This window comes from Cavia porcellus, unplaced genomic scaffold (assembly GCF_034190915.1).
Source record: "Cavia porcellus strain 051 isolate PalLab524CR breed Dunkin Hartley unplaced genomic scaffold, mCavPor4.1 scaffold_6, whole genome shotgun sequence".
NCBI classification, from domain to species: domain Eukaryota; kingdom Metazoa; phylum Chordata; class Mammalia; order Rodentia; family Caviidae; genus Cavia; species Cavia porcellus.
This window is the reverse complement of record NW_026947489.1, coordinates 65,899,706-65,926,993: the sequence shown is the minus strand read 5'-3', so window position 1 is coordinate 65,926,993 and position 27,288 is coordinate 65,899,706. Positions and strand designations below refer to the sequence as shown.

The following is a 27,288-nucleotide window of genomic DNA, read 5'->3' as shown; positions in this document are numbered from 1 at the left end:
TCACCCCAATCAATAACCAGGGCTGCCATTGATCAGCCCCCAGGGTAAAGGGAGCGAGAGGGGGAGCCAGGGAAGAGCTAAGAGGAGGGATGGGCAGGGAGTGCAGACATAGGCCAGGAGGAGCTGCCACCTGGAGCCCTGTGACCCAGCCTGGGCAAGCAGACAGGACTGAGATTGGCAGACACCACAGGCAGAGATGAGGTATAGCCCTGAGATTGAAAGGGCAAGAGGCAACCACTGAAGTAGGTGCCGAAGAGGAAGAGGAAGAGGCCCAAAAGGAAGGGCTGTTGGAGGCCAAGGTCAAGGTGAGGGGCATCTTTTCCCTTCGGCCCCAGCACAACATAGGAGAAACTGATTATTGGCTCTACCTTACAGAGGGGAAATGGAGCTCAGAAGAGACTCAAGCAAGGTGTGTGACTTGAGATTTGGGAGAAGAGCCTGGCTTTGAACCTGAGCTCGGTGTCTCTGGAAGTCAGGGGTCTTTACTGCGTCCCACAAGAGCCCTGAACTGTCACTGCTGCTCTCCCAGCCTGGGAAACCAGCCAGCCACAGCCCATGCGGAAATGAATGAAAGTGCCCCACACTCTGCTATGGGACACCCCATTTAGAGCTGGTCAAGGCAGCACAGAAGAGTTGGAGTGGGGGGGGCGGATGGGGACTGCGCGGGGTACAGATCTGGCTGGAAGTTTCCCATATACACACTCAGGCCCCCAGCCTCTGTCCTTACTCCTCTCCCTTCCAGATCCTTCTGACCTGGGAGTTAACATCCCCTCTAAGTTTCCTATCCATAAGCCAAAGGTGGGTAATGGTGCCCACCCCAGAGTACCAGAAGGGAGCACGAAATGGGGCATGTGGTACTGTGAGCACGTGGAAAGTGCACAGGAACTGTGCGTCACCGTCACCATCAGCATCACTATCATCACCACACCACTCCTCCTGCTCTGAACACCTGGCTTCCAGGTCCTCTACCCCTCAAGGGGAGATTGCTATATATGCGTCGGTCTCAGGGCTCAGATTTAGACCAGACCCAGCCCTCTCCTAGCGCCTGCCCCTTATCTAGGGGGCAGGGCCATCTTGCAAGGCCTAGGTACAGATGGTCTCAGCAAAGCCCAGGGTGGGCTCTATGGGGACCAGGTCAGGGAACATAACAGTTACTCTCAGTCCTCCGTTGGCTCCCTTGTTCCAGAGAACTAGGAGCAGCTATGTTTGGGGGATAGTTTGTGACTTACCTCCTTTGAGGCTGTCTCAGAGTGGAAGGTCAAGGCTGGCTGGAAATGTGCTGAGGGAATCTGCCCTCCGACCCACTATGAGGAGGAGGGGCAATTAGTCTTCAGCCTCAGACGGGCTTTGTGAGTCTTTGTGTTGTCTTTGTTGTTTTTTGTTTGTTGTTTGGTACCAGAGATGAACTCACAACCTGGCACTTGCCAGGCAGGTGTGCTAAATCCCCAGTCCTTGTTTTTGACACCCAATATGTGGTGCCTGTTCCTGTCCTGGGACCTGGAACACAAACTCACCTGTGTGCAGAGCCCTATGAGAGCCAAATTAGGGGGGCAGGGGTGAGGCTTTATGTAAGACTACCTGCAAGAAGAGACCAAGTCTATGCTTCTGCTTTCTAAGGGAAAAATGGGCATTTGGGTATTGTAGATAAGCCAAAAACGGTACCTCTTTTCATGACTAGGAGCCTGAGGGGCCAGAGATAGCTGCAGAGGTATCCAGATAAAGCCAGGCCAGCCCTTCCCCCTGGCCCACGAAGCTGGTGGGAATCCTCTGTGAAATGGAGTACTGTGCCACCAAGCAGGAACCAGGCAGGGATGAAGGGCAAGATTTCCTTAAAAGTCCTTCTTGGGGTTCAGTTAAAAGGAGCCTTGTTTAGGGTCAGGTACTGCAGAGCCTCAGTGTAAATCTTCTGCCCCCCCCCCCAAAAAAATCTCCTGGTCCCAATTCAGCCACTGGGGCCCCCTCTTCCCAAGGCGGGGAAATTCTAGCTTGTACAAAGGCCTGCTTTAAAAAGGTAAGCCTGAGAGCAGCTTTGCCCCTGGTTAAAAAAGAATACTGATACCATCTCATGAGAGTTTACAGTTTAGAGGGTCTATGCTAGCTCCCTGTTCGCTTTAGAGAAAAGACAAATGAAAAGCAACCTGCTCAAGGTCACCCAGCTAGGAAGAGGTGTGTGGGGATCTGAAGTCCGAAGGCAGAAAGAGGAAGAGCTGCAGTGGGGAGAGGACACCAGAACCTGTGGATTACATACTGCTGAAGAGTGAAGGATGGGCTGCCCCATACCAGGCCCCCTGACCACACCTTCAGGTGTTTTGGGGAAGAGGACAATGACAGCTTTCTGGTCAGTGGCTGTCATCTCTTCCCAGCACAAAACCTACTCTGTGCACATCTGGAGCACAGCAGTGAGGGGCAGAACTTTCTGGAGGCCTCCCCCAGCAGGAGGAGCCAAAGACCACCAGGGAGGTGTTAATGAAACAAGGAAGCTGTGAACAGACCCAGGAGTGATTCCAATCTGACACCTCCACTCAGCCCGCACCCCACGGTAATGAGCTGGGACTTGCCCCTCTCCCCAGAGAGAGGGTGAGGGGAGAAGTCCTTGAGCATCTCTGTAGCTTTAGAAGCCTCCTTTCATGATTATTATTTACACTGCAGTAAACAGCTTGCATTTATTGAGCACCTACTGTGTCCCAGGGCTTGTGCTAAGTCTTTTGGATAATCTTATTAAGCCTTATCTATAAACCTTAAACCTATAAGGTATTATTCCTCCCATCTCCATTTTATAGATGAAGAAATTGAGGGCCAATCAAGTTAAGCACTGTACAGTACTTGAAAGTAGAGCCAATCCTGGGGGCCCTCCTGTCTGGCTCAGAAGTTTGTGTTCTCATCATTCTGGTGTCATGGCCCTGACACAGAGAGGAGAGGCATGTCCACATGGGCCCCGTCTGACTCCGGGTGGTGAGCCAAGGAAGCACGTCCTCTGAGTGTCCTTGAAGTTCCAGAATTGAAGAAAGGAGGATGAGTAGGACTCCAGCCCCAGCACCCAGCCTCGAAGTCTGTGTCTGCTCTCCTCAATCTCTTTTTCACGCATTTGCAGAGAATTAGGGCCAGGTTCCAAAGAGGGTGAGGGGGAGAGCTCTGGCTCCATCACCTTCCTGGGAAGGAGAGGGAGAGGTTTGGGCTGTGGAGGCCTGAAGAAGTGGGGAGCTGTTTCTGGGAGACCGCTGCCTTCCAACTTCAGGCAGGAGAGACTGCGCAGCTCTACCAGCGAGCCAGTGATGGAGGAGTCCCACGTTTGTAAACATCATTAATCAGGGATTAGCAGATGGGCAGGCTAATTGCACCTGTGGAAGTGAGAGACCTTGAGGTTGATTACATTTACAAACTGTGGGGATCCCCAGCCCTGGCCTGGAGGAGCTGAGTGGGGACACCTAGTTTAGGACCCACCCTGGGGGGGAGGGTTTGATAACTTAGCTTCCTGCCAAAAAAAGCTTTTGTCCCCAGGTGGAGGGGGCATGGGCTCCACCAGCTGCCAGGCAGTCTTTGGGAACCCTTCGTTAGCTACCGTGCAGGCAGAAGTAAAAGGGATGAGTGACAAAAAGGAATCCTACACATGTCCTTTCAACTCCCTCCACACCCCTAGTCTGGCCAGCAGTCTCAAGGTAGCCCTTGGTGCACTGTGGCTGACAGGGGTGCTAAAAACTCTGCAGAAACTGAGGCCAGGGTGGAAGAAGAGCACCACCCAGTGCTTGCCCTCAAGGACTGCCCTCAGGCACTGAGGAACAGTTAACCACCCTCTTCCAGGCCTGCGGCTGAGGGGTTTCTGTGCATGACCTCTTTCAAACCATACCACAGTCTTCCTGGCTGTTACTCCCATTTTATAGATGATTAAAAACAGACATGGAATTTATTTTTATTTTTAGTGTGTGTGCTGGAGATCAAACTCATGACCTCGTACTTGCCAGACAGGTGCTTATGCCACTGAGCTAAATTCCCAGCCCCCAAGACATGGGATTTTAAGGAGCTTGTCCATATTTATACTCCTAGCAAGTTTTTTTTTTCATTTTAACAGTTTTTAATTAAAGTTGCACATAAGAGGACTTTTCCCCTGCATTTTCTCAATTGTTTTTTCCTTGTATTTGCCCTTTTGCTTTTCTACTTGGTGAGACTTGGCTTTCTGTTCCAGGATCTTTTTGCAGTCTTTGTCCAGTTTCAGCCAGGTGATAGCCATCTTGCCAGGGTGACCGTCCACACGGACAGCTGTGCCTTTCGCCTTTTCCCACTGCACCCACTCAGTGTAGAGGACATATTTCTTCTGGTAAACCTGGACCCGTTGCCCAACCTGCTGACCAGTGTCCGTGTGCAACCTGAACTTCATCATCCTTTTGGATGTGTAGACCAAACACTGTATTTGTGCCTCAGCTCTTTGGTAAGAGAAGACATAATCTTCCTGGGAATGTGCACTGAAAAGCCTTTTGTGGTTCTTAATCTGTCCAACAGCACTGAACTTCCTTTTGCAACTCTAGTGATGGCTGCAACAGGAAAGAGCCACTCCTAGCAGGTTAGAGTTGGAACTCGAAACCAGCCGGGGTCCTGCTCTTCTCCACCACCCGCCTCCCTCTCTGACTTGTGGGCTCACAGGTGAGGGCTTCGGTTCCCTGCTTCCTTCTGCTTAGATGGATTCACTGCCGGGTCACTGGAGTGGGCGCAGCACGCACAAGGCTGCAGTGAGGCAGGGTTTCTGCCAATTTTCCCTGTCTGGAGGGGCTGCGGCCAGAGTCCCTCCAGGTGGCTATGTCTCCTAAACCGTGGTTCAAGGGCGAGGCTGCCACCTTCTGGAGGAATCAGACCACCATCCTGGTTGTTGAGTGGCCATGGGACACCAGCTGGTTTTCTTTCATCTTCACAACCCTAACAGTAGGTGCAGACCAGGGTTCCCAGGGCCCAGTGATGGACGCATGTGCTTAGCAGCCACAGGGCCCCTCTACTTCTCACTCTCACGGCCACCACAGGACACACATGGTTCTGGAGGAATCAGACCCCTGGATCGGGCTGCCTGCTCCCTCCTCAAACACACTTCCCTTGGCCTCCAGGCAGGGCCCAGGAAGACAGACCCCATCCATCCTCACCCATCCTGGAAATTAGCAAAGGCCAGCACTGAACTCCTCTGGATACTACTTCAAAGTCCCGTCCCATAGGTCACTGTTCCTAGTCCACTGCTTGCATGATAGCTTCCACTCCATCGTGGGACTGTGGCAAAGGAACACCTCGTCAGTCTGGTTGGTACAATAAACAACAATCCTGTCCTCACCACCTGGTAGGCACACAGGCACTTGGGTGCGCATGTGGGCAGGCTCCAACACGTGGGCAGAGCAGTAGAAATCTCCACTCTGGCATGTCCACACCTCAGCCCCCTCTGTGCCTCTCTTTTTCGGATCCCAAAGACAGTCCTGGGTGTGGAGCCACTCTGAGTCCTTCAGATATTGCTGGAGGGTCCTGGAGAATCTGCCCTCTTTCCTCCTCTGCAGGGAAACCCTTCCTCTGGCTGCAAATAGAGTGAAGAAGAATTCCTGCATAGATAGGACAAGGGAAAGAGAAAGGGACAGAGAAGAGGAATGACCATGTCTGAAGGCTTTGACACGAGGCAGGTACCTTCCTCATTTCATCCTTAAAAGGACATATTTTCCCCAATTTGTACATGAAGTAACTGATACACAGCGGGACTGAGTAGCTTGGTTAGGGTGAATGAGCCAGAAAAACAGAATGAGAGGAAAACTACATCTGTGTGATTAGAGGGCACCAAGAAGGGAAGCAGACTCACCTGCAGCCACAGACACATTCAAAGACTCGAGACCAGGAGGGAGCTGGCGCCCAGGCAGGACAGAGAGGAGAAGCCGACAGGCGGCCTGCACTTCCTGGGACAGACCAGAGCCCTCATTCCCTGCAGAGCACACATGGAGGTTAGAAGCCCTACTGGGCACCCAGGTACTCAAGAAACATATGTTGAGCACAGAAAAGCGGGGACATCTACCTACCCAGCACGAGGAGAGTAGGCCGGTCCCAGAGGAACTCTAAGCAACTAGTGATGGGGATCTCAGAGGCCTGGGAAACCACACTGCCCACTGTGCCAGCTACAAGCCAGCCCTGCCTGGCTTTGGCCTGAAAGAAAGAAGACACCAAGTTCTACCTCACCAAATCATCACCAGGGCCCTGGCTAAGGAGGAACACAGCCCTGCATTCACACAGATCCATTCGATTTAGTCAAGGGTTATTAAACACTTCAACTCAGCCAGGTTTGGCTCCAGCAACTGGGAATCAGGCCATGAACAAACAATACAGACCATGCCAGGGATAGTGGTGCACATGTGTCATCCTGGACACTCTATAGGAAGTCAGAGGATTGCAAGTTCAAGGCCAGCCAAAGAACCACAGTGAGACTCTGTCTCGAAATCAAAAAACAAAAAAATTAAAAGGCTAGGGATGCAGCATCCCAGGTTCAATCCCTGTTATGAAGGGGAAAGAAAAAAAAAAAAAAAAAAGGACCAAAATCCCAGCCTTGTGAAGGCATTTAGGGAAGGCTTCTGAGAGTACAAGACCTCACTTACCTTGCATATCTGAGAAAAAGTAAGGCAGACGGAACAATGGCCAGGTAAGGCAGGATGGTGATGGTGCACCTGTTAGACACAGGGTGCCCAAACTGCAGCTCCAAACCCTCTTATTTATCACAAAGCACCAACACTGCATGTAAGCCTGAACACTGAGGTTTTAGTTTAGAAAAAACAACATGGCAACTTGGCGCATGGTGGCACACATGCCATAGATTTAGCATCATAGAGGCAGGACCTCAAAGGGCACTGGGAGGACTCCTGTACTCTGAGAGGTGGAAATGCTTCAAAAGGTTTGAGCAGAGAAGTAACACAAGACTGACTGACGTTTCCTGCAGTGCTGAGAGCCAAGCACAACCCAAGACCAGTGACGAGGTTTTCACAATCGGTCAAGATGCGCTAGTGGCTGGACCAATGTGGCAGGGTGCAGTGTGACATGCTCTGTGAGTGATTTTGTTTTTTCAGGAGCTACTTGTTCAGGGGCTGGAAGTGGAGAGAGGAAACCCCATCTACAGGCCTGGCCAGTTTCTCTGCTGAGGGCTCCCAAAAACAAAGGGCAGCTACAAAGACACCTTTACACATGTGCTGCTCAATACAGTAACCATTAGCTACGTGAGATACTAAGCAACTGAAATGAGGTTAGTCCCAATTCAGATGTGCTATATGCAAACATTTTAAAATGAGACAGAAAACATTTCAGTAATAATATTTATAATGAGCCAGGACTGGTAGAGCAGACCTGTAATCCCAGGTCTTTGAAGGGTCTGCAAAGTCCAGGAGGATTACAAATTCAAGCCCAGCAAGACTTTGTCTCAAATTTTAAAAAGGGAGGGGGGTGTGGGGATTTAGCTCAGTGGCACCAGCATCTGCCTGGCAAACATGAGGTCATGAGTTCAATACCCTGTACCAAAACAAAAAACAAAAAAGGCTGAGGAGTAGCTCAGTGCAAAAGCCCTAGGACCAATCCTCAGTACTCCATTAATAACAGTTTAGGTCAGTTGTGGAAGTGTACGCCTGTAATCCCAACACTCAGGAGGCTGAGGTAGGAGGGTCTCTATGAGACCAGCCTGGGCTACAAAGTGAGTTCAAAGACAGCTGAACTTGCATAGAGAAACTCTGTCTCAAAAATACAATAATGGCCAGATCCAGTGGTGCATGCCTGCAATCTCAGCACTCAGGAGGCCGAGGCAAGAGGAGTCTACAAGGTTGAGGCTAGTCTGGGCTACAAAGTGGGTTCAAAGCCAGCCTGAACCATAGAGTGAAACCCTGCCTCAAAAAAAACCAACAATAATAATAGCATAAATGAATATATGTAGAAATAAAATTGTGGATATACGTAAACCAGCAAAATTAATTTTAAGCTGCTTTTTACTTTTACTTTTCAGTGTGGTTACTATAGAAAATCTAAAATTATATAAATCTAAATTATATATGGCTTGCATTATTGGGCAGCATTGTTCTAGAACCATCCCAGAGCTCTTCCCCTTCTTTTCAAGGAGGTTGGGGGTAGGCCTCATTTTTTGGGGGGAGAGAGCAAAGGGGCTGCCAAATGTGGGACAATACTGCACCCCTGTGTCCAGCAAAGGAAACACAGTAGAAGACAGCCATGAGGACTGAAGAAGAGATTCCTTAAGTTTGTCTTTCTTAGATACCAAAGTCATACAGGTTTTGGAGGAAGCAAGGAGGCTCAGAGGCAAGGGGAAGCAAAAAGAAGATGTGTTATGCACATATACCAACTTGCTACAGTGCTTGTAATTATCGTGCATTGCAAACACATTAATAAGATTCTCACCTTCATGTCTCCCCAATAAACTTAGTACTTCTTTAAAAAAAAAAAAAAGTCATACAGGTCTAGCTCAAAGATTCTGTCAAAATATTCCCTACCCAAGGACCCAGATTGCCTGTCTACCAGCTCCCCACAGCTGAGCAAGTGGCATTACTGAGCTACTCAGCTGGCAATGAGACAGAGGTCGACTTACAAAAGGGGCTGAGTACTGCCTGGCAAAGGACTGCAGTAAAGGGAATCACTCCAGCAAGTCCCTAACTTCAGACAGCACTTGATTTGTAGATTAAGAAAACAAAACAAAACTCCAGTCAGGTGTGGTGGCACACACCTGTAATCCTGGCATTTGGGAAGCTCAGGAAAGAGGATCGCTGCCAATTCAAGGCCACCCTGGGCTACATAGTGAATTCAAGGCAGCCTGAACTGCATGGTGAGACCTGTCCAAAAAAAAAAAAAAAATGCCTCTGGGAGATCACTGAATCAATGTCAACAGCCTCTTTTCGGTCCCCTCCCCTATCCATTGCTGGCTGCAAGCCCTTGAAGAGGCTGGGCTACAGGCTTTCTGCTCGTTTCGCCCCCATTACCTGTAAAAAACCGGCCAGGTCATCACTGCAGAACACGTCCATCACCTCCATAGCTCCCGCACTGGCCTTGCTGACTACTGGAGTGAGTGGGCAGCTGCAAAGATTCCCCATACCCACTTTAGGCTGGGCAGTCTCCAGCCCCGCGCTCCACCCATCCTTGGGCCCCTAGGGATACGGCGCTCGGTGACAGGGAGATATGACAGGGATCACCCAAGGGCCAAGATACTCAGGAACTCAGTTGTGCCTCCTAGTTGGCCAAGTGGGGAATAAGGGATGCCCGTGCCTGTTTCTGCGGCTGGTGATGATTTTGTCCACTCCGAGGAAGTGAGCGGTACGTAGCACAGCACCTAGATTCCGGGGATCCTGGAGCCCCTCGAGAACTAGCCACAACTGCTGGGGGTCATCATTTGGACTCACATCCCCGGCCTCAGTGTACGGCCGGGGCCGCAGAGGGGTCACCTCCATGCAGACGCCTTGGTGCACCTGATAGTGGCACAGGGCGTCCAGCTTCTGTCGTCTGGGCCGCAAAACTGGGATGTCCCGCGCCTCGGCCACCCGCAGCAGTTCAGCCCGCTCTCCTTGGAGGCCAGCCCTGCCCGCCTGGAGCAGGAGCCGGGCCACGCGGCGGCGGGCGGCTCGCAGAGCCAAGAGACAGGGGGACAGGCCAAACAGCAGCTCTAGCCGCGGGGTCGGCGCCAGGTCATCCAGCCGCAGGCGCTTTAGCTCCTCCCCGCCAGGCCGCACCCCTCGCCGAGCCGCTGCAGAGAAATGCCGGGCGACGAGTAGATAGGAGCAACAGCAGGTCGCGGCCTTGATGGTCGAGAAGAGCCGCATAGCACCAGCGCGCCGGGAACTCGATGCTCCCCACTGTGTCCCCCGCTCCGAGCGGCCGCCCCCGAACAGTCTGGTGAACAGGACCCGATAGCTGTCCTCACTTTGTCCCCTCGGACAACGACACCGCCCAATACCTATTCAAGAACAGCCCGGAAACCAACGGACGAGCCACAAATACACCCTCCTTGGCTCCCACGCTGTTCCTCCACTTCCGGATTCCGGAAGCTCCGCCCTTTCCCGGCAATACACTGTGCATGCCCAACCTGCGGGCCGTTCGTATAGTGCCCCCTGCCGGCCTGGCTGAGCGGCGGCCTCCACAGCCCCAGGAGGGAAGACAGCGCTGAAGCTGAGCTGAGCCCTATCACTGGCGGCATCCAGGTTCCTGCGAAGTCCCAGGTGGCTGGGGGGGACCACATTCACCCAAGCACCAGCAAAGGATAATTTACAGGAATCCTATGTCCTTCTATTCAACCTTGGATGTGCTCCCTTCGGCAGCACGTATATTAAAAAAATATTCAACCTTGGTGCCTCCCTCCCCGCATCCAGCTGCCAGTTCTGTCCCCAGAACCTTCCTGTCAGACCCTCCCAGTCAGCAAGACCCCAGCGATACTTCCCACTCCTTGGCTGCCGATTCTCTCCCAAAGAGACAGCTGTGACTGCCGAGTCCCTGCCATGAAGCTAGTTGATCCAGCTGGCCACAGGCAGTGACCAGACTTCCTCTCCTTAGCACTCAGGCCCCCAGAGACATAGGCGGGGGCCACCTTTGCATCCCCACCTTGCTCCTGCACGAAGCTGTGTGTAGTTCACACAACACTGCACCCTCTTACAGGCCTCCTAGCCTTGCACACCTGTAAGTCTTGGGAGACCCCTCCATTTTCTTTCTTTTTTTTTTTTTTTTTTTTTTTTGTCTTTTTCCTTTTTATCGGTACCGGGGATTGAACTCACAACTCCCTGCTTACAAGGCAGGCGCTTATGCCGCTGAGCTAAATCTCCAGCCCTGACCCCTCCATTTTCAAGACCCGATCCAACCCTTTCCCACGGTAATTCTCTCTCCAGGAGAGATGCTCCATACCCACCCAGCCTCCCACTCACCTTGAAGAAATTCTGAGACACAATCTCTCTGACCATGACAAAGGGAGAACAATTGAAAAACACTCCTGAAACCAAGGTAGGTTGTTGCGATTTTTTTTTTAATCATCACAGTGAAGCCAGGCCCTGGTATTCTGCTGTCACGGAAGGGAATGATGACCCCACTGGGGAAGCCAAGATTGGGGGGCAGGCAGGGAGAAACCACTCCAATATAAGGTGAGGGCCTCTCTCCATCACCTCAACCCTAAGGAAAGATCCTGGGATCCAAGAAGAGAGAGGGAAAAACCCCTTTTTAGCCACATCCCCATTCCCAAGTCAAAGGGAAGAAAAAGACTGAGGAGAGCAGACAAAGGCCAAGAAGCCCAAGAAAGGGTCCCAGAAGCCCAAGAAAAGGACCCAGAACAAACTAAGAGGTAAATTAACCAGGGATCCCACCTTCTTTCTCTGGCCCATTTTTTCACATTTGCATTGGAAATAATTTGACAAGCTGATTCTAAAACCTTAGACAAATTTCCTAGCCCTTGGTAGGGGTGGGGTTAGAAAGTTGGGGTCCAGGGGCCCAGAAATCAACACTTAAAATTCACAGGCAGGAGCCAAGCCATGAGGTGTAGGGAAGAGGAGCTCCCCACTGGACACTAGGTCACCTGCTCCGTGGGCCTCATCTGGATGTCTCCAATCTGTGGAAGGCATAAGGTTTGAGGTGTCTGGACACTCCCTGCCCCCTTAAGGCCTCCCACTCCCCTCCTCGGGGGATGGCTCAACTCTTCCTGTGGGTAGACAGTCAAGGCTACACTCACCTGGACATGTGGGGGACAGCTGAGGACGTAGATGACTGCCTCAGCCACATCCTCAGGTTTGAGACACTAAGAGCACCAAGGTAAAGAGTTGAGAGACCAAGACAGAATGGACCCAGGTTCCTTCCCACTACTGAGGTCCTCCAGCATCCACATCCCCACCCTAACCCTGCATGGGGGTGACAAACTGGCCAGAAGGGTGGAGTCTGAAGGCCAGGGTTCCCTCTGCCTTCATGTAAGGACTGAGTGGCTTTACTGGGTCCCACCTTGATGTGTTCATAGGTGGCAGCTGCTCTCTCAGGGTCCTTGTCATGGAGTTTGAAGGCGAACTGTGTCTCCACCAAGCCTGGAGAGATGCACTGGGCCAACAGAGAGGGCCTGTTCAAGGGCAGAGCTTTGCCAGGCTTTGGGGAGGTTGGGGAGAAAGAATGGAGGCCACAGGGCCCAGCTTCCCAATGATGGCTGTCCTATGTCCAGATTTGGATCCCTCCTTCCAAAGCTGTCAATGGCAACAATTACCATGTTCCCATCTATCTAGACAGTAAGGTAAGTGCTTTACAAAATGATGTTCCTTAAACCACCCTAACCAGGTAGGGATCATCAATTCCATTTTCCAAATGAGATGGCTAAGGCTTGCAGAGGTTCAGTGTTTTGTCCAGGGTCATCCAGGCCTCAAGGGAAGAGCCCAGAATCCTGCCGTTCAGCCCCTGATACTTGGCTTCCCAGAGCCCCTTGCTTTCCCTTAGTCTTATTCCCCCATAGCCCCCTGAAATCAGCCTTCTCCCACTTCTAAGTCTAAGTCTGGTCACTGGCTTCAGGATGAGTGAAATGAGAATCCTTAGGGCTGAGCAGGACCATGTATGGGATGGAGTACCCAAGAGTTCTGTACCCTGTCCCCTCGCAGGTGGAAGGGCACTATCCCCACCAGAATTAGGCCACACACAGCCTCACCGTGGCTCGAATGTGGGACTGGGCCTCCCGAAGCTCGTGCCTCAGTCCTTCAGTCAGTGCAGTCACAGCATACTTGGTTGCGGTATAGAAATGCATCACACTGTCCTGTAAGATTCGGTGGCCACACATGCTGCATGGAAGGAGGAGAGGGGGAGGAAGGAAAAGTAAAGCAAACAAACTGGCACTGTCCCCTGCCATTCTAACCCACTTCGCTACCCAGAGGCAGACAGGACGTGTCTTAAAGGGGAACCATGAAGGCCATCACCCAGGGGCTCTTGAAACCCTCCTCTGCCTTGATGCCATCCCTTTGCTGGTCATTCCGGATGTCAGAAGTCTTGCCACTTTATCTGTGTGCTCACTGATTATGACCAGGCAGCAGCCTAGTTCCCCCTCAGATTGGGGCTCCCCCAAGGCAGAATCTGTGCAGTCTCTCTGTGCCACCAGGAGGGTCCTGTCCCAGGGCTGAATCCCAGAAGCATCCTCAGGCTTTGCAGACAAAAAGGGCCAGGCTACCTATCCTAGCAACCAGGGGCTGACCCTTGACAACTCATTTTCCCCTCATCACAATCATGTCATTTGGGTATTAAATGGGAATGAAATCCCCATTTTACCAGCAAAGAGATCGGGGTCCACAGAGCATGTGCTATAGCAGATTACCTAGTATGGAGGCCAAGTGGTGACCTAGGCTCCACCACCGGCCACCCACCCTCACCTGTTGATGTTAATGATGTGCCCGTCATCCACATTGCGCTCCTTCATGGACTGGTAGGCTTCCCGGGTGCAGATGCTGAGCGCCAGCACATTCACCTGCAAGTCAGGGAAGTCAATGAGGGGTTTCCAGCTGGGGCCAACTGACCAGCTGATGGAGCTGCTGAGTTCCATGAGGAGAGGGTGGCATGACATTCTAGACCATGTCTGGGTCTTCCCAGAGACTTCCAGGTGCCCTGTCCAGAAAAACTGCCAACCCCAGCTGACAGCAGGTAACTCCTCTTCTGGCTCCTCCCCAAGTAGAAAAGGAAGCCCACCTGGACCCAGGAGACTCTGGTTTAGTCCCTGCTTTCGGGAATCATCTCCTTTTCCCAAAATACCTTACCCATCCTCAAATGCTTAAGAATCTCAAGTGCAGATCCCAGCCTCTCCCCACTTTGCTCAACCTGCTACTGTGTTCCTGTCCCCTCCCTGCAGGTGAGGAGGAAGTCAGCCTGTCCTCCTGCCTTTTATACCTGCCTCAGCTTGTGTCCCACCTGCAAGTGGGGCCACTTGCCACTCCTGCTCCTCCTGGCAGAGATGACCTGAAGTCCCTGCCCTTCATACAACAGAGGCCTGCAGCATTATCTTCTGTGAAGCACCTGCTTAGCCCCACCCTTCAGCCTCCAGGCCAGGGGGACAAACTGAGATAAAGCTTTCAGTAGGTCCCTGTGCTCTTGGGAAGAGAGAGGCTTCCTGGCAGATACTAGCTGGTTCTCTTATCAGGTGTCAAGCAGACATCAGGATAAAGAACCCTTGGTGTGAACCTGCCTGGCCTCATGGTGACAGCAGGGTGATGGGTCCCGGGACCTGGGAGGGTCTCAGCCCTGTTTCCTGTCTTCTTAGCAGGTGGGTATGCAGGGAAGATAGAAGAGGAGAAATGGATCCTTGGGAGCATGTGAGGAAATGTCCTACATGCAGGGGCCAGGACTAGGGAGAAGATACCTCATAGGATGATCCTAATAAGCAATATTCATGCTAAAGGATTCGGGGAGTCTTAGGGATATGAGTCCCTCATTTTACAGATGGGCAAGTTGTGGTCTGAGTTTAGAGACCCTCTGCAGCAGCTAAGAGCCATGTCCGTGATTCCCCAGAAGGCTGAGGACAGCACATTTATTTCCATTGTTCACTGCTTCATTTCCAAGCACCTGTCAGATACAGAAATCTACTAATGCAGGGGTGACAGGATTGTGAGGGAAAAGAAGCATCCTGTTTGGACACTGCTTTCAGCTTTTCAGAATACTTTCAGACCCTAATGCTGCCCCCGCAATGCAGCCTAGAAGTTGAACACCCATTCCTGAAGGCTGAGTTTTGCCTGTGTATGGGCTTTAAAATATCATAAAAGGGTTTGTGAAATAGTTCAGTGGTAGAGTACTTGAACAGCATACATGAAATACCTTTCCAACATGTACTCAATTGTTCAATAAACATCTGTTGAAGGCATAAAGGTAGAGCTAGCTCAGAAAACAAAACAGACAAAAGCCCTTGCACTGGCGGAGCTGACATGTGCGTGAATGGGACAGGTGGGGTATCACATAAAAATACAGGCTCTCCACTTCTTTCAAATAAATTTCAATATCAGTCACACTGGCAGAGAGCAACTCTGTTGGATTCAAGCAGTGGACACATTTCTCCCAGTCACTGCAGACCACACTCGACCTAATTAATTCAATCCTTTATGTGCTACATTAACCCAGAGAGCACTGGAGTTTTTGGCCACAGATATTGATGACATAGAATGCTCATCCCAATTAAATGTGACAAGACAGAAGCTCAGAGAGTAACTAACCTGCCAGCAGGACCGGGTGAGGATATTCTCTCTTCCCTCTGTCCCTTTTCATCGCCTAAAACCATATTCCCAAGCATACGGCACAGTACTGACACCCAGGGACATTCAATAACAGCAGTGGGCTGGGGATTTAGCTCAGCAGTATAAGCACCTGCCTGGCAAGTGTGAGGTCACAAGTTCAATTCCCAGTACCACACACACACACACACAAATACCAGCAGTATTCTCTCCTGCCAATCTTTCTGCCAATATGGGAGAATCAGTCTAGACTTAAAGAACCACACCCAGTGGCTCAGAGGAAAGGACCGCTGAAAATGTATGGCCATGCACCCACTTACTACCCTGCTGGTAGGGGAAGCATAAGGGAGAATGATGACCCTCCCAGCAGGAAGCCAAAGGTCTTGCTGGAAACCCTGTCCCCACAGCCTCCAGCTCACAGGCCCGGGCCCGCCCTGCCCCAGGCCCCAGAGCCCTTACGTTGAACATGTCCTTCCAGCCACTGGTGCTGCCTGACAGCAGGGTGTCAGGCCGGGCCAAGCCAGCATTGTTGATACAGATGTCCACACCACTGTGCTGAGAGCGGACGGCAGAGAACATGGAGAGGATGTCCTCCTCATTTGACAGGTCACATCTGTAGGGGATCAAAGTCCCGGGGTAGCCTGCACTCTTACATTCAGCAGCCAGCTCCTATGAAACCCAACAGGGGTCTCACTGGGGTGAGCTGCTCACTCCCACACCTCCCGCCCACACCTCCCTCCCCATCACCACTCTTAGAACTGTCTCCTTTGAATGCTGCCTTTTGGTCACAAAGATGCTGGGAATGCCTATCCCCAAAGCTTGTCCTCTTTAATCAAAGTCCAGGGATCAAGGGTACTTCTGGGGCAGGGTGTTGCTGCCAACTCACAGAGGAGGAACCTCATACATAAATGTAAGTCTTCTGTTTAGGGAGGGAGTAGGTGGGCAGAGATCCTGGCAATGGAGGGAGATCTCTTGCTGCCTCTTCCCCACCTCTTAAGAACATCTCTTCTGCCTGTAAGTAATAAAAGCAACCCTCACGCCACCTCATGCTGCTTCTACCAGTGCCAGCAGTTCTGAGCTGGCTGCTCCAAGACCTCCCTTTCCTCCTCCCCCAGCATCAACCAACCCTTCCCAGATGGGCTCATCTGAAGCCATCACCCTTCCCTCCAAACTGCAGTCAGTTTGGCTCAACTCAAAGGCTCATTCTCATGCCTTTCATCAGTGCCCATCTGCCAATCCCCCCTCTCCCTCTCTAGAAGGGGTAGGGACATCAGGACAGATCTGATCTTTCTCTAACCTCTGGAACACCACCCTCCACCCCAGGATTTCCTTGGAGACTATGGGGCAAGGCAGGTGGGAGATAACACTGGGTACTTCTTGTCCCCCTCTCTTGAGAAAGATCATTAAAAAAAGCAGGGCCACTGAAATGACTGTGAGGGGAGCTGACATTTAGGAGCAGGAAAAAAACAGGCTGCATGGCCTTGGAGGCCAGTGACCGACCAGGCACTTGAGCCTTGTGAAGGTGACTGTGTACATTGTGGGGGGTGGGGGTGCAGGATGCCCTAGAGGAAGGCCAGTTTGGTCAGCTGCCCTGGCTTGGCACCCCTTCCTTCTCCGGAGCCAAATGAGGACTAAAAGGCTGGATCAGGTGACTAAGGAAATTTTTTTCTGCTTTAACTTTTTGTGAGTTTAAAAGGTATACTACTCTAGGCCTCAGAAGCCCCTCTCCACCTGATTTTATTACCCATGACCACCTGGGAAAACAGCAGTTCTATCTGTAGAAAGCCAGAACCCAAACTCTGCTGTAATATCAATGAAGTGATCAATGAAGCCAGGACGCCTGAGACCCTTCTCTAGCATGTAACTTCCCTTCCTCTTGTGGACTAAGAGCCCCTCTTCAGAAAGCCAGAAAGGAGGGATTAAAATTTATTCTTCTCTGTCATGCCTTCTCACTGCCCCACCTGTGCCACTGGACCATCTCCCTATCTACCCTTAAAAATGACCTGAAGTGATAGCAGTACCCCCATAACCAGACATTTTCCCTTTCTAACATGGAGTCTTCTTGGGGCTGGGTGATCAGCCTGGGGACCCCCTTGAGATTCAGATATCCACTTTCTTAGATGGCTTGGGGGAGGAGACTAAAAAAGAAGGCAAGAGTGGCTTCTGAATTAGGCAATCCAGTTGTCTAACCCCTGCCCTGATCCTCTAGGCTCCAAGGTTGGGGCTGGGCCCTGAGCCACTCAGCACAGAAAAAGGGAGGGGCAGAGTGGGGCAATGGTCGAGCCAGATGACCTTGGGATTACCTGAGAGGTTATAAAGTGTACCTTTGGTCAGCAGCAAGGGAGGGGACGGTCCTCCTTCCTGCACACCTCTCCCTCTGTCCCCACCCAAGGCCTCCTCACCCTTTCTCTACCTGGGAACTTTGAGTCATGGTGGACAGCCTGTAAAAGCCTTTGTCTCAGGCCCTCAGAGTGGTCCTGCAACAGCACTCCAAAAACAACTTACAATGGGAATTTTTCACCTCCTTCCTTCCCATCTCAAAATAGCCAGCTTCATTTCCTTTTTCTCTGATCTCTTGTTGCTCCTAACTCTGGGAGTTTCCAACTCCACGTTAAGAAAAAATCTAGAAGCTCTGGACCCACATTGCATCGTTCCCCTAGGATTTACAGAATCAATACCCTATTTCACCTACTCAGTGCCATTTAGGAAAATGAATCAGAGAAGTCTACCAGTAAACCACTCCTTTCATTTCTCAGGGCCACTGTACAGATTAACCCTCAGATTGGGGACAGGGGTTTCTTCAGAAAAGCTAATACCCCAATCTCACCCTGTCTGGGTCAAACATTCAAAACCTCAAGCTTCTACACCTTTCCCTGGCCAGCACTCGGGCGTGGTGGTGAGGTCTGGTGACCAAAGGAAGTCAACCTAACCACTGAAGGTAGAAAGTGCTCCTTCTCCTTGGCTGGCCCCTGATCTCTGACTTCTCCTTTCCTCAGTCCAGCATCTCGGGCACAGGGACCAGGAAGGCAGGCGGGGGCGGTGGGCAGTCCCAGGGCTTTGGTCCACTGGGAGCAGGGGCTATCAGGGATAAAAGACTCCTTAAAAGACGGGACCTAATGCTAAGGTGAAAGCTTGCCTTGAGGAATCCAAAAAGCTCACCTGCTAGGCATTCACCCTTGTCCTAAACACGTGACAAATGGCCCTGGAGTGACAGGTAAGTGACTTGAGGGTCCTGGCCTGGCTTCCACCACTCCCCTTCCCCCTACCCCCACCCCTGTTCCCGGAAAGGTCCCCAGAGCGTCCTCGCTCCCCGGAGAGGCCTTACCTCGATGTTGCCCACGGTGCGGGCACAACCCACCACCTTCAGTCCCTGTTGGACCAAGGCCCGGGCTACCGCTGCGCCGATGCCCCCCGAGGCTCCTGTCACCAGTGCCAGCCGGTCGCGCCACCGCTCCATGCCCGCCCTGGCCATGGCCCCGAGCCGCCCGCCCACCTCGCTCAAAGAGCTTCGCCCCTGGCTGGAGAGACTCGGCCTCTCCCTTGTCACTGTCCCGCCAGCTGCTGCCAACTTGCTGGCCTTCGAGCTGCGCCTCGACCCACCCCCATGCTGGCTGGCCTCGGGCCTCAGCTCCGCCCTCCGGTCCTCCGCGCCAGGCCACATCCCGCCGGAGGAGCCCAGCGGCCCGGCGCCCCGCCCCTGCGCCGCCGCGGCCACGCCCCTTCCGGTCTCGGCCGCGCGCTCCAGGAAACTGTGTCCCCGCAGGTTGCCTGACAGCTGCGCGGCTTCCAGAGCGGGGATGCGCGCCTCCAAGGCTCCTCACTCAGTCTCTCTTACCTGCTCCAGACTCCTAAACTCAGGTTGAGAAATTAAGGACAGTTAAGGTGACTCCAACGCCCTTTCAAACCAGTCAGCGGCTGCTGGGAAGAAGTTAGTCCAGGGGGCTGGGGATTTAGCTCAGCGGCATAAGCACCTGCCTTGCAAGCAGGCAGTTGTGAGTTCGATCCCCGGTACCGATAAAAATGAAAAAGACAAAATAAAATAAAGAATTTAGTCCAGAAAAAGACAAGGGCATGTGTGTGTCCACCATCAACATTGGGTGACCTTGGGAAGGACTCCTACTGACCCTACGTGCTCTCTCGGCCTTAAGACAGAAACACTAGTATTAGGGGATTCTGTCCCTAAACGGTCAGTCTCCAACCGTCCTACAGGGGTCCTACCTCTTCACGTGGTAGCAATGTAGTGGGATGTATGGTAAATATTACAGCAAGAGCCACAACTTACCCGAGTGCTTACCCTTTGGCAGGGCCTAAATCCAGAGCAAGCTAGGTAAGTGCTCTACCACTGAGATGCATACCCAGCTCAGTATTTTTAGTTAATATTTTCATTTTAAAAATGACAATATCGATAAGGAGAAGCATGGTGTAGACTGAAGGCAGGCGTATGGCACGGATGTGCTCTTTAACTGCCTTCATTCCACCTTCCCTTCTTAGGTTGGTGGTTTTTTTGTTCAGAGTAAAGGCTGCTTTGCTCTCTGGCTACTTGATTTATTCCACCAAAGCTCTGAAAATGGCTAACTTCTGACATCTTTAACCCCTTCAGTCCTGAGGATTAAACCCACAGCCTCACATTTAACTAGCCCTTTTCTAAAGTTTTTTTGAGTTTTACTGAGTTGCCCGGGCTGGCTTCAAACTTGTGATCCTCTTGCGTCAACCTCTGGAGGAGCTGGAATTAGAGGAATGCACCACCATGTCGGGCACTTCTGATTCTTAATACAATCATCTTTCCTAAGAAAACTGGGTTTCTAGGGCTGGAGGTTTTAGCTCAATGGTAAAGCACTCGCCTACTAGCACGATGGGTTCAATCCCTAAAACAGCAAGGGGCAAGAGGAGAATGGATGGTAGAAAGCAGATGGGCCTCAGAGCCAAGGGATGAGGGAGCCCCATAGTCATTTTTTTAATTTCATAACAAATGAACAAGGATCTAAGAAGAATCATTAGTCATTTTGTCTCTACCCTAATTTCTGTAAAACACTTTGAAAGATTACTCTAGAAGTAAATCAAAGAAATGCCAACTATGAAAATTAAGAGTTCTGTTGCCCATTCGAAATCTGACTAGAAATGTGATCAAGTGGTAAAAAGTTTATATAGTCTGCACCATCCCCACTGCAGAGGTACTGACTGTCCCACCACATGACATCAGACAGAGTCTAAGAATATGCGTTTACTGAACTATTCTGACTCGACCTTTTATTTTTTTATTTTCTTTTTTGTTTTTATTGGTACCAGGGATGGAACTCACAACTGCCTACTTGCAAGGCAGGCGCTTATGCCACTGAGCTAAATGCCCAGCCCCTGACTTGACCTTTTAAATGTCAGCAAAGTGCTACACTGGGAAGTCTTTCTCCTTCTGTACTCAGGTTTTGACAGCAGTGAACTGTAGGCCACAGTGACTTTAGTGTTGGCAAACCAGTAAGGCTGATGATAGTACTTACAGAGCTCTCAGTGCAGCCTCTTTAACCCAACTATAAATGCTGAGCAACTCCTTATCACAACCTTTGGCTGAAATTTGGCCACATTTTATGTTCAGTCTTCTAGGTCAAGATGACTCTCTGAGTTTAAGAGGTGTTTTTTATCTCGTAGGGAACTTTTAACAGTGAAGTCATGAGGAAGTAAAATGCTAGTATTTTATCTTTACTTTTTATTTTTTAGGTGCTAGTATTTTAAAAGTATTGAAGAAAATTTATTCTTCAGAATAAGACTAGAAATTATGTTTCTAGGCTTATGTAACTTTAATCAAGAGGAGATTCTGTATTCAACAATCTGAATCTCTATTCTCATTTGCTTTTTAATGGTTTTTTGAGACAGGGTCTGTAATGCAATTTAGGCTGGCCTTGAATTCACTATGTAGCCCAGGCAGCCCTGATCTCATGGTGATTCTCTTGCCTCAGCCTCCCAAATGCTGGGATTACAGGGGTGTATCACCATGCCTGGCTCTTTTTTTTTTAATACTGGGGATCAAACTTACAACCTTGCGCATGCCAGGTAGGCACTTATGCCGCTGAGCTAAATCCCCAGCCCTTAATTTACTCTTTATCCTTTACATTACCACTGGCTAAGTAAAAGTGAGAAATACTAAAGTACTACCACACATTAAGTAGAAACATGTACACCAAATTCTACTATGCATATTAATAAATATTCTTTATTTTAAATTTTGCACATTGCGCTTTAACATCACATCCAAACATTTCGCAAGTGGATGTCTACTTTGTAAAACCATATATTCAGCTCATTGTCATTTCTGTACAGAAGTATAAGTACATTACTTTTTGCCACTAAGTTGCTTTAGTAAGTCTCACAGGAAGAGAAACATTTAATGAAAAGAGATGGCTTAAATCATATGGCAGGCCTGTGCAGCCACGCAACTAAAGACACAAGCCTGAAGAAAGAACAAACTAATGAAGTTACCTCCACCATCTCCCAAAACAAGAATCACATTGATTTAAGATAAAATTTTGCCATAAGTCACTAAATTTAAGAGTTTTTTTCAAAGAGAAGGCGCAGTAGTCATCTTGAGTGTTTCATTGAAAGACAGAGCTAGTTTATTTATTTAATTTGCTCCAGCTGTTGTCAACCAGCCACTACAAATGGGCCTTTTGTGGTCATTTAAGCGGCAGTATTTATTAAATTTCTCCTTCAGATGCTGTCGGTATTGTTCTCTATTGCTGTAGAAAGACTGGTTATTAGCCATGAAAGACTGTATTTCATCTTGTGAGATAAAGATTTCCTCATCTGAAGTACATTCAGACTCATCCTGCAAATTAAAGTAGTAGTTAAGATTTTGACTTTAAGAATACATGCTTATGAGAGAATAGCAAAAAAATTAAAACGTCATACATTTGTTTCAATTCAGTCATACAAAGCCAACAACTGGAGTGTTTACAGATTCAGCATGTCACTTTGTCTTAATAATAAGGGAGGATAAAATTCAACTCAACTTGGTTTGAAATTTTTTTTTTTTTTTTTTTTTTTTTTTGGTACCGGGGATCGAACTCACAACTGCGTGCTTGCAAGGAAGGCAGCTAATGCCATTGAGCTAAATCCCCAGCCTTTGGTTTGAACTCTTGAACCTATAATTTATTCCACATGTCTAAGAGTTTATTCTCTGCTTTTAAAAAGTGACTAGAAATCATGATAAGTAGTTACCAGATTTTTAAGGACTTTGTTGTCTTTTAGTTTTGAGACAAGGTCTCACTATGTAGTTCATACTGGACTTGAACTTACTATGTAGCCCATGCTGGTCTTGAACTTACAACTATAAGCTGAGTCATCTGGAATCCAGTTTAATTCATTTAAAGCCTCAAGAGCTGGTGTGAGTTATGAAAGCTTTGGAAAAGCTCAGTTATGCTTTTAGACTACATGAAACTTAAAGTAACTGGCCAACACTTGAGAGGCTGAGGCAGGAGAATCATTCCCAAGTTCAAGACCAGCCTGGGCTACAACATGAGCCCAAGGCCAGCCTGAACTATCTCAAAAAGACAAAAAAAAAAAAAAGAGACAGGGAGGAAGAAAGAAAAACTGGGAATGCAGGCTTTGGTTCTTTTCTGATCTGGAAAGGTGAATACCACAAACTGCCACTTGGGCAAAATTTGCTTCAAAGTAACTGTCTTCAAGGAGGCAGATTCCTACGATGATACTGTATCTATCTTGTACCAATAAGTCTAACTTTGAGAACAGGAAAATGTGCTGCAGAGTGGCTGCATAAGCCATGAGCAGAAAAACAAATGAAGTCAGCAGACTATAATAGAGTTCTACCCTTCATTTCTTAAACGCTCCTCTCTATTGTCCATCTGAGATACTATCCCCACATCTACAGAAAGACATCATGGACTACTTACGAGGAGTTCAACTAAGCTCTTGGCACCTTTTCCGGAATCAGGACCAAATGATGTTTCTGTAGGTTCTGCAAACTGGGGTACATTTTTCCTATGCTCAAACCAAGGCAGTGGCTGCCCACTCTTTTCAGCACTGCAACAGCTTTCAGGATGTGCATCTTTGGTCTTGTCACGGTGAAAAACTGTGTGCACGGTATTTCCTGAGGTGTCTCGATTGCCTGGATCTGTAATACAGCTTCCAAGTTTCTGGATCTGGAATTACAGCAAAAGATTTCCCAGGTAAAAAGGCAGAGGATAATAGCAATTACTATTCTTTTTTTTTTTTTTTTTTTTATCGGTACCAGGGTTGGAACTCACGATTGCCTGCTTGCAAAGCAGGTGCTTATGCTGCTGAGCTAAATCCCCAGCCCCTGCAATTAGTATTCTTAAAAACAAAAATACAGGCAGCACTTTGGAAAGCTGAGGCAGGAGGACTGAAAATTCAAGCCCAGGCTGGTTTAAGTTAGCAAGATGCTGTTTCAAAATAAAAGGTCTGGGAATATAGCTCAGTGTGCCAAGACACTGAGTACAATTCCTAGTACCAAAAGAAAAAAAAAAAAAAAAGGAGCTGTTGGAGCATAAAGAATAGAGTAATAGCCACAGCTGGTATTTACTAGGTACTTACAACACCCCAGCTGCTTGGCTAAACTGTCATATAATCTCTCAGCATCTACAAAAAACCTTAGTACTATATGAACTATTATTTCCTATCTTAAAAATGGAAAAACTAAATAAATATTCAATATTATATAACTAATAAAAAAGTATTATGAAAAAAAGAATTAGATTTATGACTCACACAGACTTTTGGGCAAATAATCCTACACAAACACAAGATGAGCAATCAATGGAAATTCACAAAATACTCAACATTAATCCACTGGGTGGGGGTGCAAACATTTATAATCCCAGCACTTAAAAGACTAGCAGGAGGCCAGCTTGGGCTATGAGGTGAGTTCAAGGTCAGCCTGCACTACGTAGTGAGACCCTGTCTCAAAAAACTAAAACCAAACCAAAAATTAATCCTAGCAGCTAAGATGCACATGTCACTTTAAAGAAAATAGGCTGTTCTTAATAACAAATGTTTACCGTTGCATGATAACACTTACATGTTCATCACATTTCAACATCTTGCTTTTCTTTTTCTTCTTTTTATTTTTTCCTTTTGTGTTGTTCTCTTCAGAATTTGCCCAACATTCAACACAACTATCACCATCATCTTCTTTGTCTTCACAGTGATGAACACAGGAGTCATCAGCTGGAAGTAATAATAATAATCTTTACTTATGCTTTTAAGTCAGCCACGGAGTAGAAATCATCAGAAAGTGTAGATGTGTAATCTGAACCTACCGTGTTCATCATGATTACAAATGCCTTCAGTGCAGGCAACATCCGAGCCCTCCCGAGAACCTGTTTCACTCCCTTCCATGCTAGACGAGTATCCACAGTCACTACCATTACAGTGTGGAGATATGCCTGAGGATAAATCATGTGAGACTTACAGTTAACACACCACAATTACACTAGAACAAAGAATAAGCCAGAGAAAAACAAAACTGATGGTTTAAAGTAGGCAAGCCAGGCATAGTGGGAAATGGCACTTAGAGGAGGCTGACACAGGAGGACTACTGCAAGTTCCAGGCCAGCCTGGGCTACATAGTAAGTTCAAGGCCAGCCTGAACTATGTAGTGAGACTCTGTTGCCAAAAAGTAAAAGTGAAATATAGGCAAAAACTAACAAAAATGTTAGAGGTTTATACCTTTCTGTTTCTGTCAAACAGTAACAAACAACATAAAGAAAGTGGAAATATTAAGTATATGACTAAATTATGACTTGGGAGATCTATAAAGCAATTTTAAAATTCTAGATTCCAAAATTTAATTCTAGATTAAAATTTTAAATTCTAGATCTCCAAAATCTCTTACATTTATTTAGGTACTGGAAATCAAACTCAGGACGACCTCACATTTGCCAGGCAGGCACTGTGCCACTGAGTGATATTCCTGGTCCAACCTCTTACATTTAAAGGAACAGACGTAAGAGTTGATTTTAAATGTTGTGGGGGTACATGCCTGTAATCTCAGCACTTGGAAGGCTGAGGCAGAAAGATTGCCCAAGTACCAGATCAGCCTCAACTACATAGTGACACCTTGTCTTAAAAAAATAAAATTATTTACTTACCTTTCTTTATTTTAGGAGACCCCAAAAGATTGCCACTGCTAGGACAGGTACATGATGAGTTTTCATGGGTAACAATGACTTCTACACAACTACTCCCATCTTCGGTGCTGCCACAGGCTTTGCAGCTATTTTCTATGAAGTCTGTTTCCTTTAAAGATTAACATTAAAAGATAGTAAAAAGCTTCATCTTCAAAACTGGCTACATTTGAATACCTTTAGGTAACTAGATAAAAGTTATGCGATTAACAACTGGAATGATTTATTCTCATGAAAAATCACTAAGCCACCTCAAGACTATTAACCAGTGGAAAGCACATTAAGAGCCAATGGTATCACCTAAGTCTCGGATAGCACCCTCTCAAAGTGTGGTCCATTGACCCCAAGGGAGTAGGTTCTCTAGGTCAATACTATTTCTATCAGAATACTTAAAATCCTATTTTTTTGGACACTCTGACAGTACAAAAGCAATGGTGCCTTAGCACAAATCAAGGCAGTAGCAGCAGAGCTGTACTAAAAATAAAAACTGTACTTGTCGTTTGTCAAATATTCTCAGCACAAATAAATAAAAGGACATCTCACTTGGGAATGCTTTGATGAAGCAGTAAAAAAATACTAACTTTCTTAGATATCAACAGTAAAGAGCAGTTGTTTTAATCATCTGTGATAGATGGGCCGTCTGCTTCAAGTACCTCTGTCGTGTGCCGAATGTAACGGCTGTCTCAAGGAACACACTTGGCTAACTGCTTGAGTCACAAGCTCAACTAGTTGCTGTTTTCCTGGAACTTCAATTTCACTTGAAAGAATGACTGAGAAACAAAGTATGGTTATTCAGACTTGGATACTCAACAGGCATTTCCTCAGAAATGAAATCAGTCTGTCACTTTGAATTGAGGGAAAAATGGACACTCTTTTTAATGACAAAATTCAGATTCTGTAACAGAATTTTAAAAACATACAGCATTGCAAACCCGAAACATCCTAATATTTAAAGGGCACTAGAAGAGGGGGGGATTTTTTTTTCTGTATTTCTTTTTGGAACCAATAATCAAACTCTGGGCCTCACACTTGCCAGGCAGGCACTGTGCCACTGATTTGTATCCCTGGTCTAGCATCCTAACACTTAAGACTTTTTTCTCTTGAGCCCAGGTTGGCCTCAACTCATAGGTGCTAATCATCTTCCCAAATCAGCTTCAGAGTAGCTAGGACTACAGGTGTGCACCACCACATGCAAATATAATGCTTGAAATTTTTCAATAGAACTAGTAGTGATTTTTCCCCCAGCAAGGGGAACTGAATCCAGGACCTTTGTACTTGGCTACATCCTTGGCCGGACTTTATTTTTTATTATTGGACAGGTTCTAAGTTGCACAGACAGGACTAAATTTGCAAACTTCCTGCCTTAGGTTCCAGAGGGCCAAGATTACAGGAACATGCCAGCATTCCTAGAATAGATTTTTAGCATATTTGATTATTTGATACTGTACAATGAAATGTCAGTATCTAGGAGACCTGCATAACTCAGTAAACCAGTATTTCTCAAATAAATTCCAAAGTATGATGTTAACATCCACAAGTAAAAGATCTATTCAAAGTGCAATATAATCCAAAAAATTTTAACAGAGTATGAGATCCAGAGGTATACAGCTCAGTGGTAGAATGTCATCTAGCATTTGACCCCCAGCACCACAAAAACAAAACATCAGCAAACAAAAACAACAACACAAAAAGGTCATTAGGGACAGGGATATAGCTCAGGAGCACACGTGCCTGCCTGGCAAGCGCAAGGTCCTGAATTCAATTCCCAGTACCCTCCCCGCACAAAAAATAGTAACGGTGTAATAGTAACGATGAACAACCATCTTGCATCATAACTAGTCTTTCAGAAACACCATGGTCAACTGTAGTATCAAAGGATATCTACAACTATCTTAAAAAGCTCTTAAGACCAGGTGTGGTGATGCACACTTATAACCCCAACCTTCAGA

General features: G+C 48.2%; 3 protein-coding genes across 13 annotated transcripts in view; all 3 read right to left on the bottom strand.

Annotated features, from left to right (window-relative positions):
* Positions 1–2,631: 2,631 nt before the first annotated feature.
* Positions 2,632–10,835, bottom strand: Mrm1 (mitochondrial rRNA methyltransferase 1). 4 transcript variants are annotated; one of them, XM_013152328.3, is made up of 5 exons: positions 9,250–10,835; positions 8,967–9,060; positions 6,030–6,153; positions 5,816–5,935; positions 2,632–3,338 (listed from the first exon to the last, which is right to left on the bottom strand). In XM_013152328.3, exons 1-5 carry the CDS (start codon positions 9,798–9,800, stop codon positions 3,313–3,315), a joined length of 915 nt encoding a protein of 304 aa, XP_013007782.1. In that variant the 5' UTR covers positions 9,801–10,835; the 3' UTR covers positions 2,632–3,312. The 4 variants fall into 4 exon arrangements, with proteins under 4 accessions (XP_013007782.1, XP_013007780.2, XP_013007781.2 ...); XM_013152326.3 differs by lacking the exon at positions 2,632–3,338 and adding an exon at positions 3,896–5,539; XM_003469459.5 differs by lacking the exon at positions 2,632–3,338 and adding an exon at positions 5,279–5,564.
* A 134-nt stretch (positions 10,836–10,969) lies between these two features.
* On the bottom strand, positions 10,970–18,865 carry Dhrs11 (dehydrogenase/reductase 11). 4 transcript variants are annotated; one of them, XR_010048165.1, is made up of 7 exons: positions 18,514–18,862; positions 15,648–15,857; positions 13,347–13,441; positions 12,635–12,764; positions 11,950–12,061; positions 11,687–11,752; positions 10,970–11,566 (listed from the first exon to the last, which is right to left on the bottom strand). XR_010048165.1 is itself a non-coding variant. In XM_003469585.5 (7 exons), the coding sequence occupies exons 1-7, from the start codon at positions 18,847–18,849 to the stop codon at positions 11,525–11,527; spliced, it is 972 nt and encodes a 323-aa protein (XP_003469633.2). In that variant the 5' UTR covers positions 18,850–18,854; the 3' UTR covers positions 10,970–11,524. The 4 variants fall into 4 exon arrangements, 3 of the variants coding, with proteins under 3 accessions (XP_003469633.2, XP_023420758.1, XP_063106991.1); XM_003469585.5 differs by having other exon boundaries at positions 11,950–12,042; positions 18,514–18,854; XM_023564990.2 differs by lacking the exon at positions 11,950–12,061 and having other exon boundaries at positions 18,514–18,861.
* A 2,497-nt stretch (positions 18,866–21,362) lies between these two features.
* Ggnbp2 (gametogenetin binding protein 2) overlaps positions 21,363–27,288 on the bottom strand; it is a 34,972-nt gene continuing 29,046 nt past the window's right edge. For all 5 annotated transcript variants that reach the window (XM_013152103.3, XM_013152104.3, XM_003469584.5 and 2 more), the window contains 5 exons: positions 25,304–25,451; positions 24,473–24,598; positions 24,232–24,380; positions 23,087–23,335; positions 21,363–22,002 (listed from right to left, as the gene is read on the bottom strand). In XM_013152103.3, coding sequence (XP_013007557.1) covers positions 21,799–22,002; positions 23,087–23,335; positions 24,232–24,380; positions 24,473–24,598; positions 25,304–25,451 — 876 coding nt within the window. In that variant the 3' untranslated portion in view covers positions 21,363–21,798. The remainder of the gene's footprint in view (positions 22,003–23,086; positions 23,336–24,231; positions 24,381–24,472; positions 24,599–25,303; positions 25,452–27,288) is intronic.

Coding starts and splice junctions, on each gene's coding strand:
- Dhrs11 (XM_003469585.5), bottom strand. CDS start 18,849: ATGTGGCCTGGCGCGGAGGACCGGAGGGCGGAGCTGAGGCCCGAGGCC. Junction 12,765..13,346: donor CACATCATTAACATCAACAG/GTGAGGGTGGGT, acceptor CCTTCCATGCAG/CATGTGTGGCCACCGAATCT. Junction 12,043..12,634: donor AGTCCCACATTCGAGCCACG/GTGAGGCTGTGT, acceptor CTGTTGGCCCAG/TGCATCTCTCCAGGCTTGGT.
- Mrm1 (XM_013152326.3), bottom strand. CDS start 9,800: ATGCGGCTCTTCTCGACCATCAAGGCCGCGACCTGCTGTTGCTCCTAT. Junction 6,154..8,966: donor ACCTGGCCGGTTTTTTACAG/GTAATGGGGGCG, acceptor TCTTTCTTTCAG/GCCAAAGCCAGGCAGGGCTG. Junction 5,540..5,815: donor GAATGTGTCTGTGGCTGCAG/GTGAGTCTGCTT, acceptor CTCTATTTGCAG/CCAGAGGAAGGGTTTCCCTG.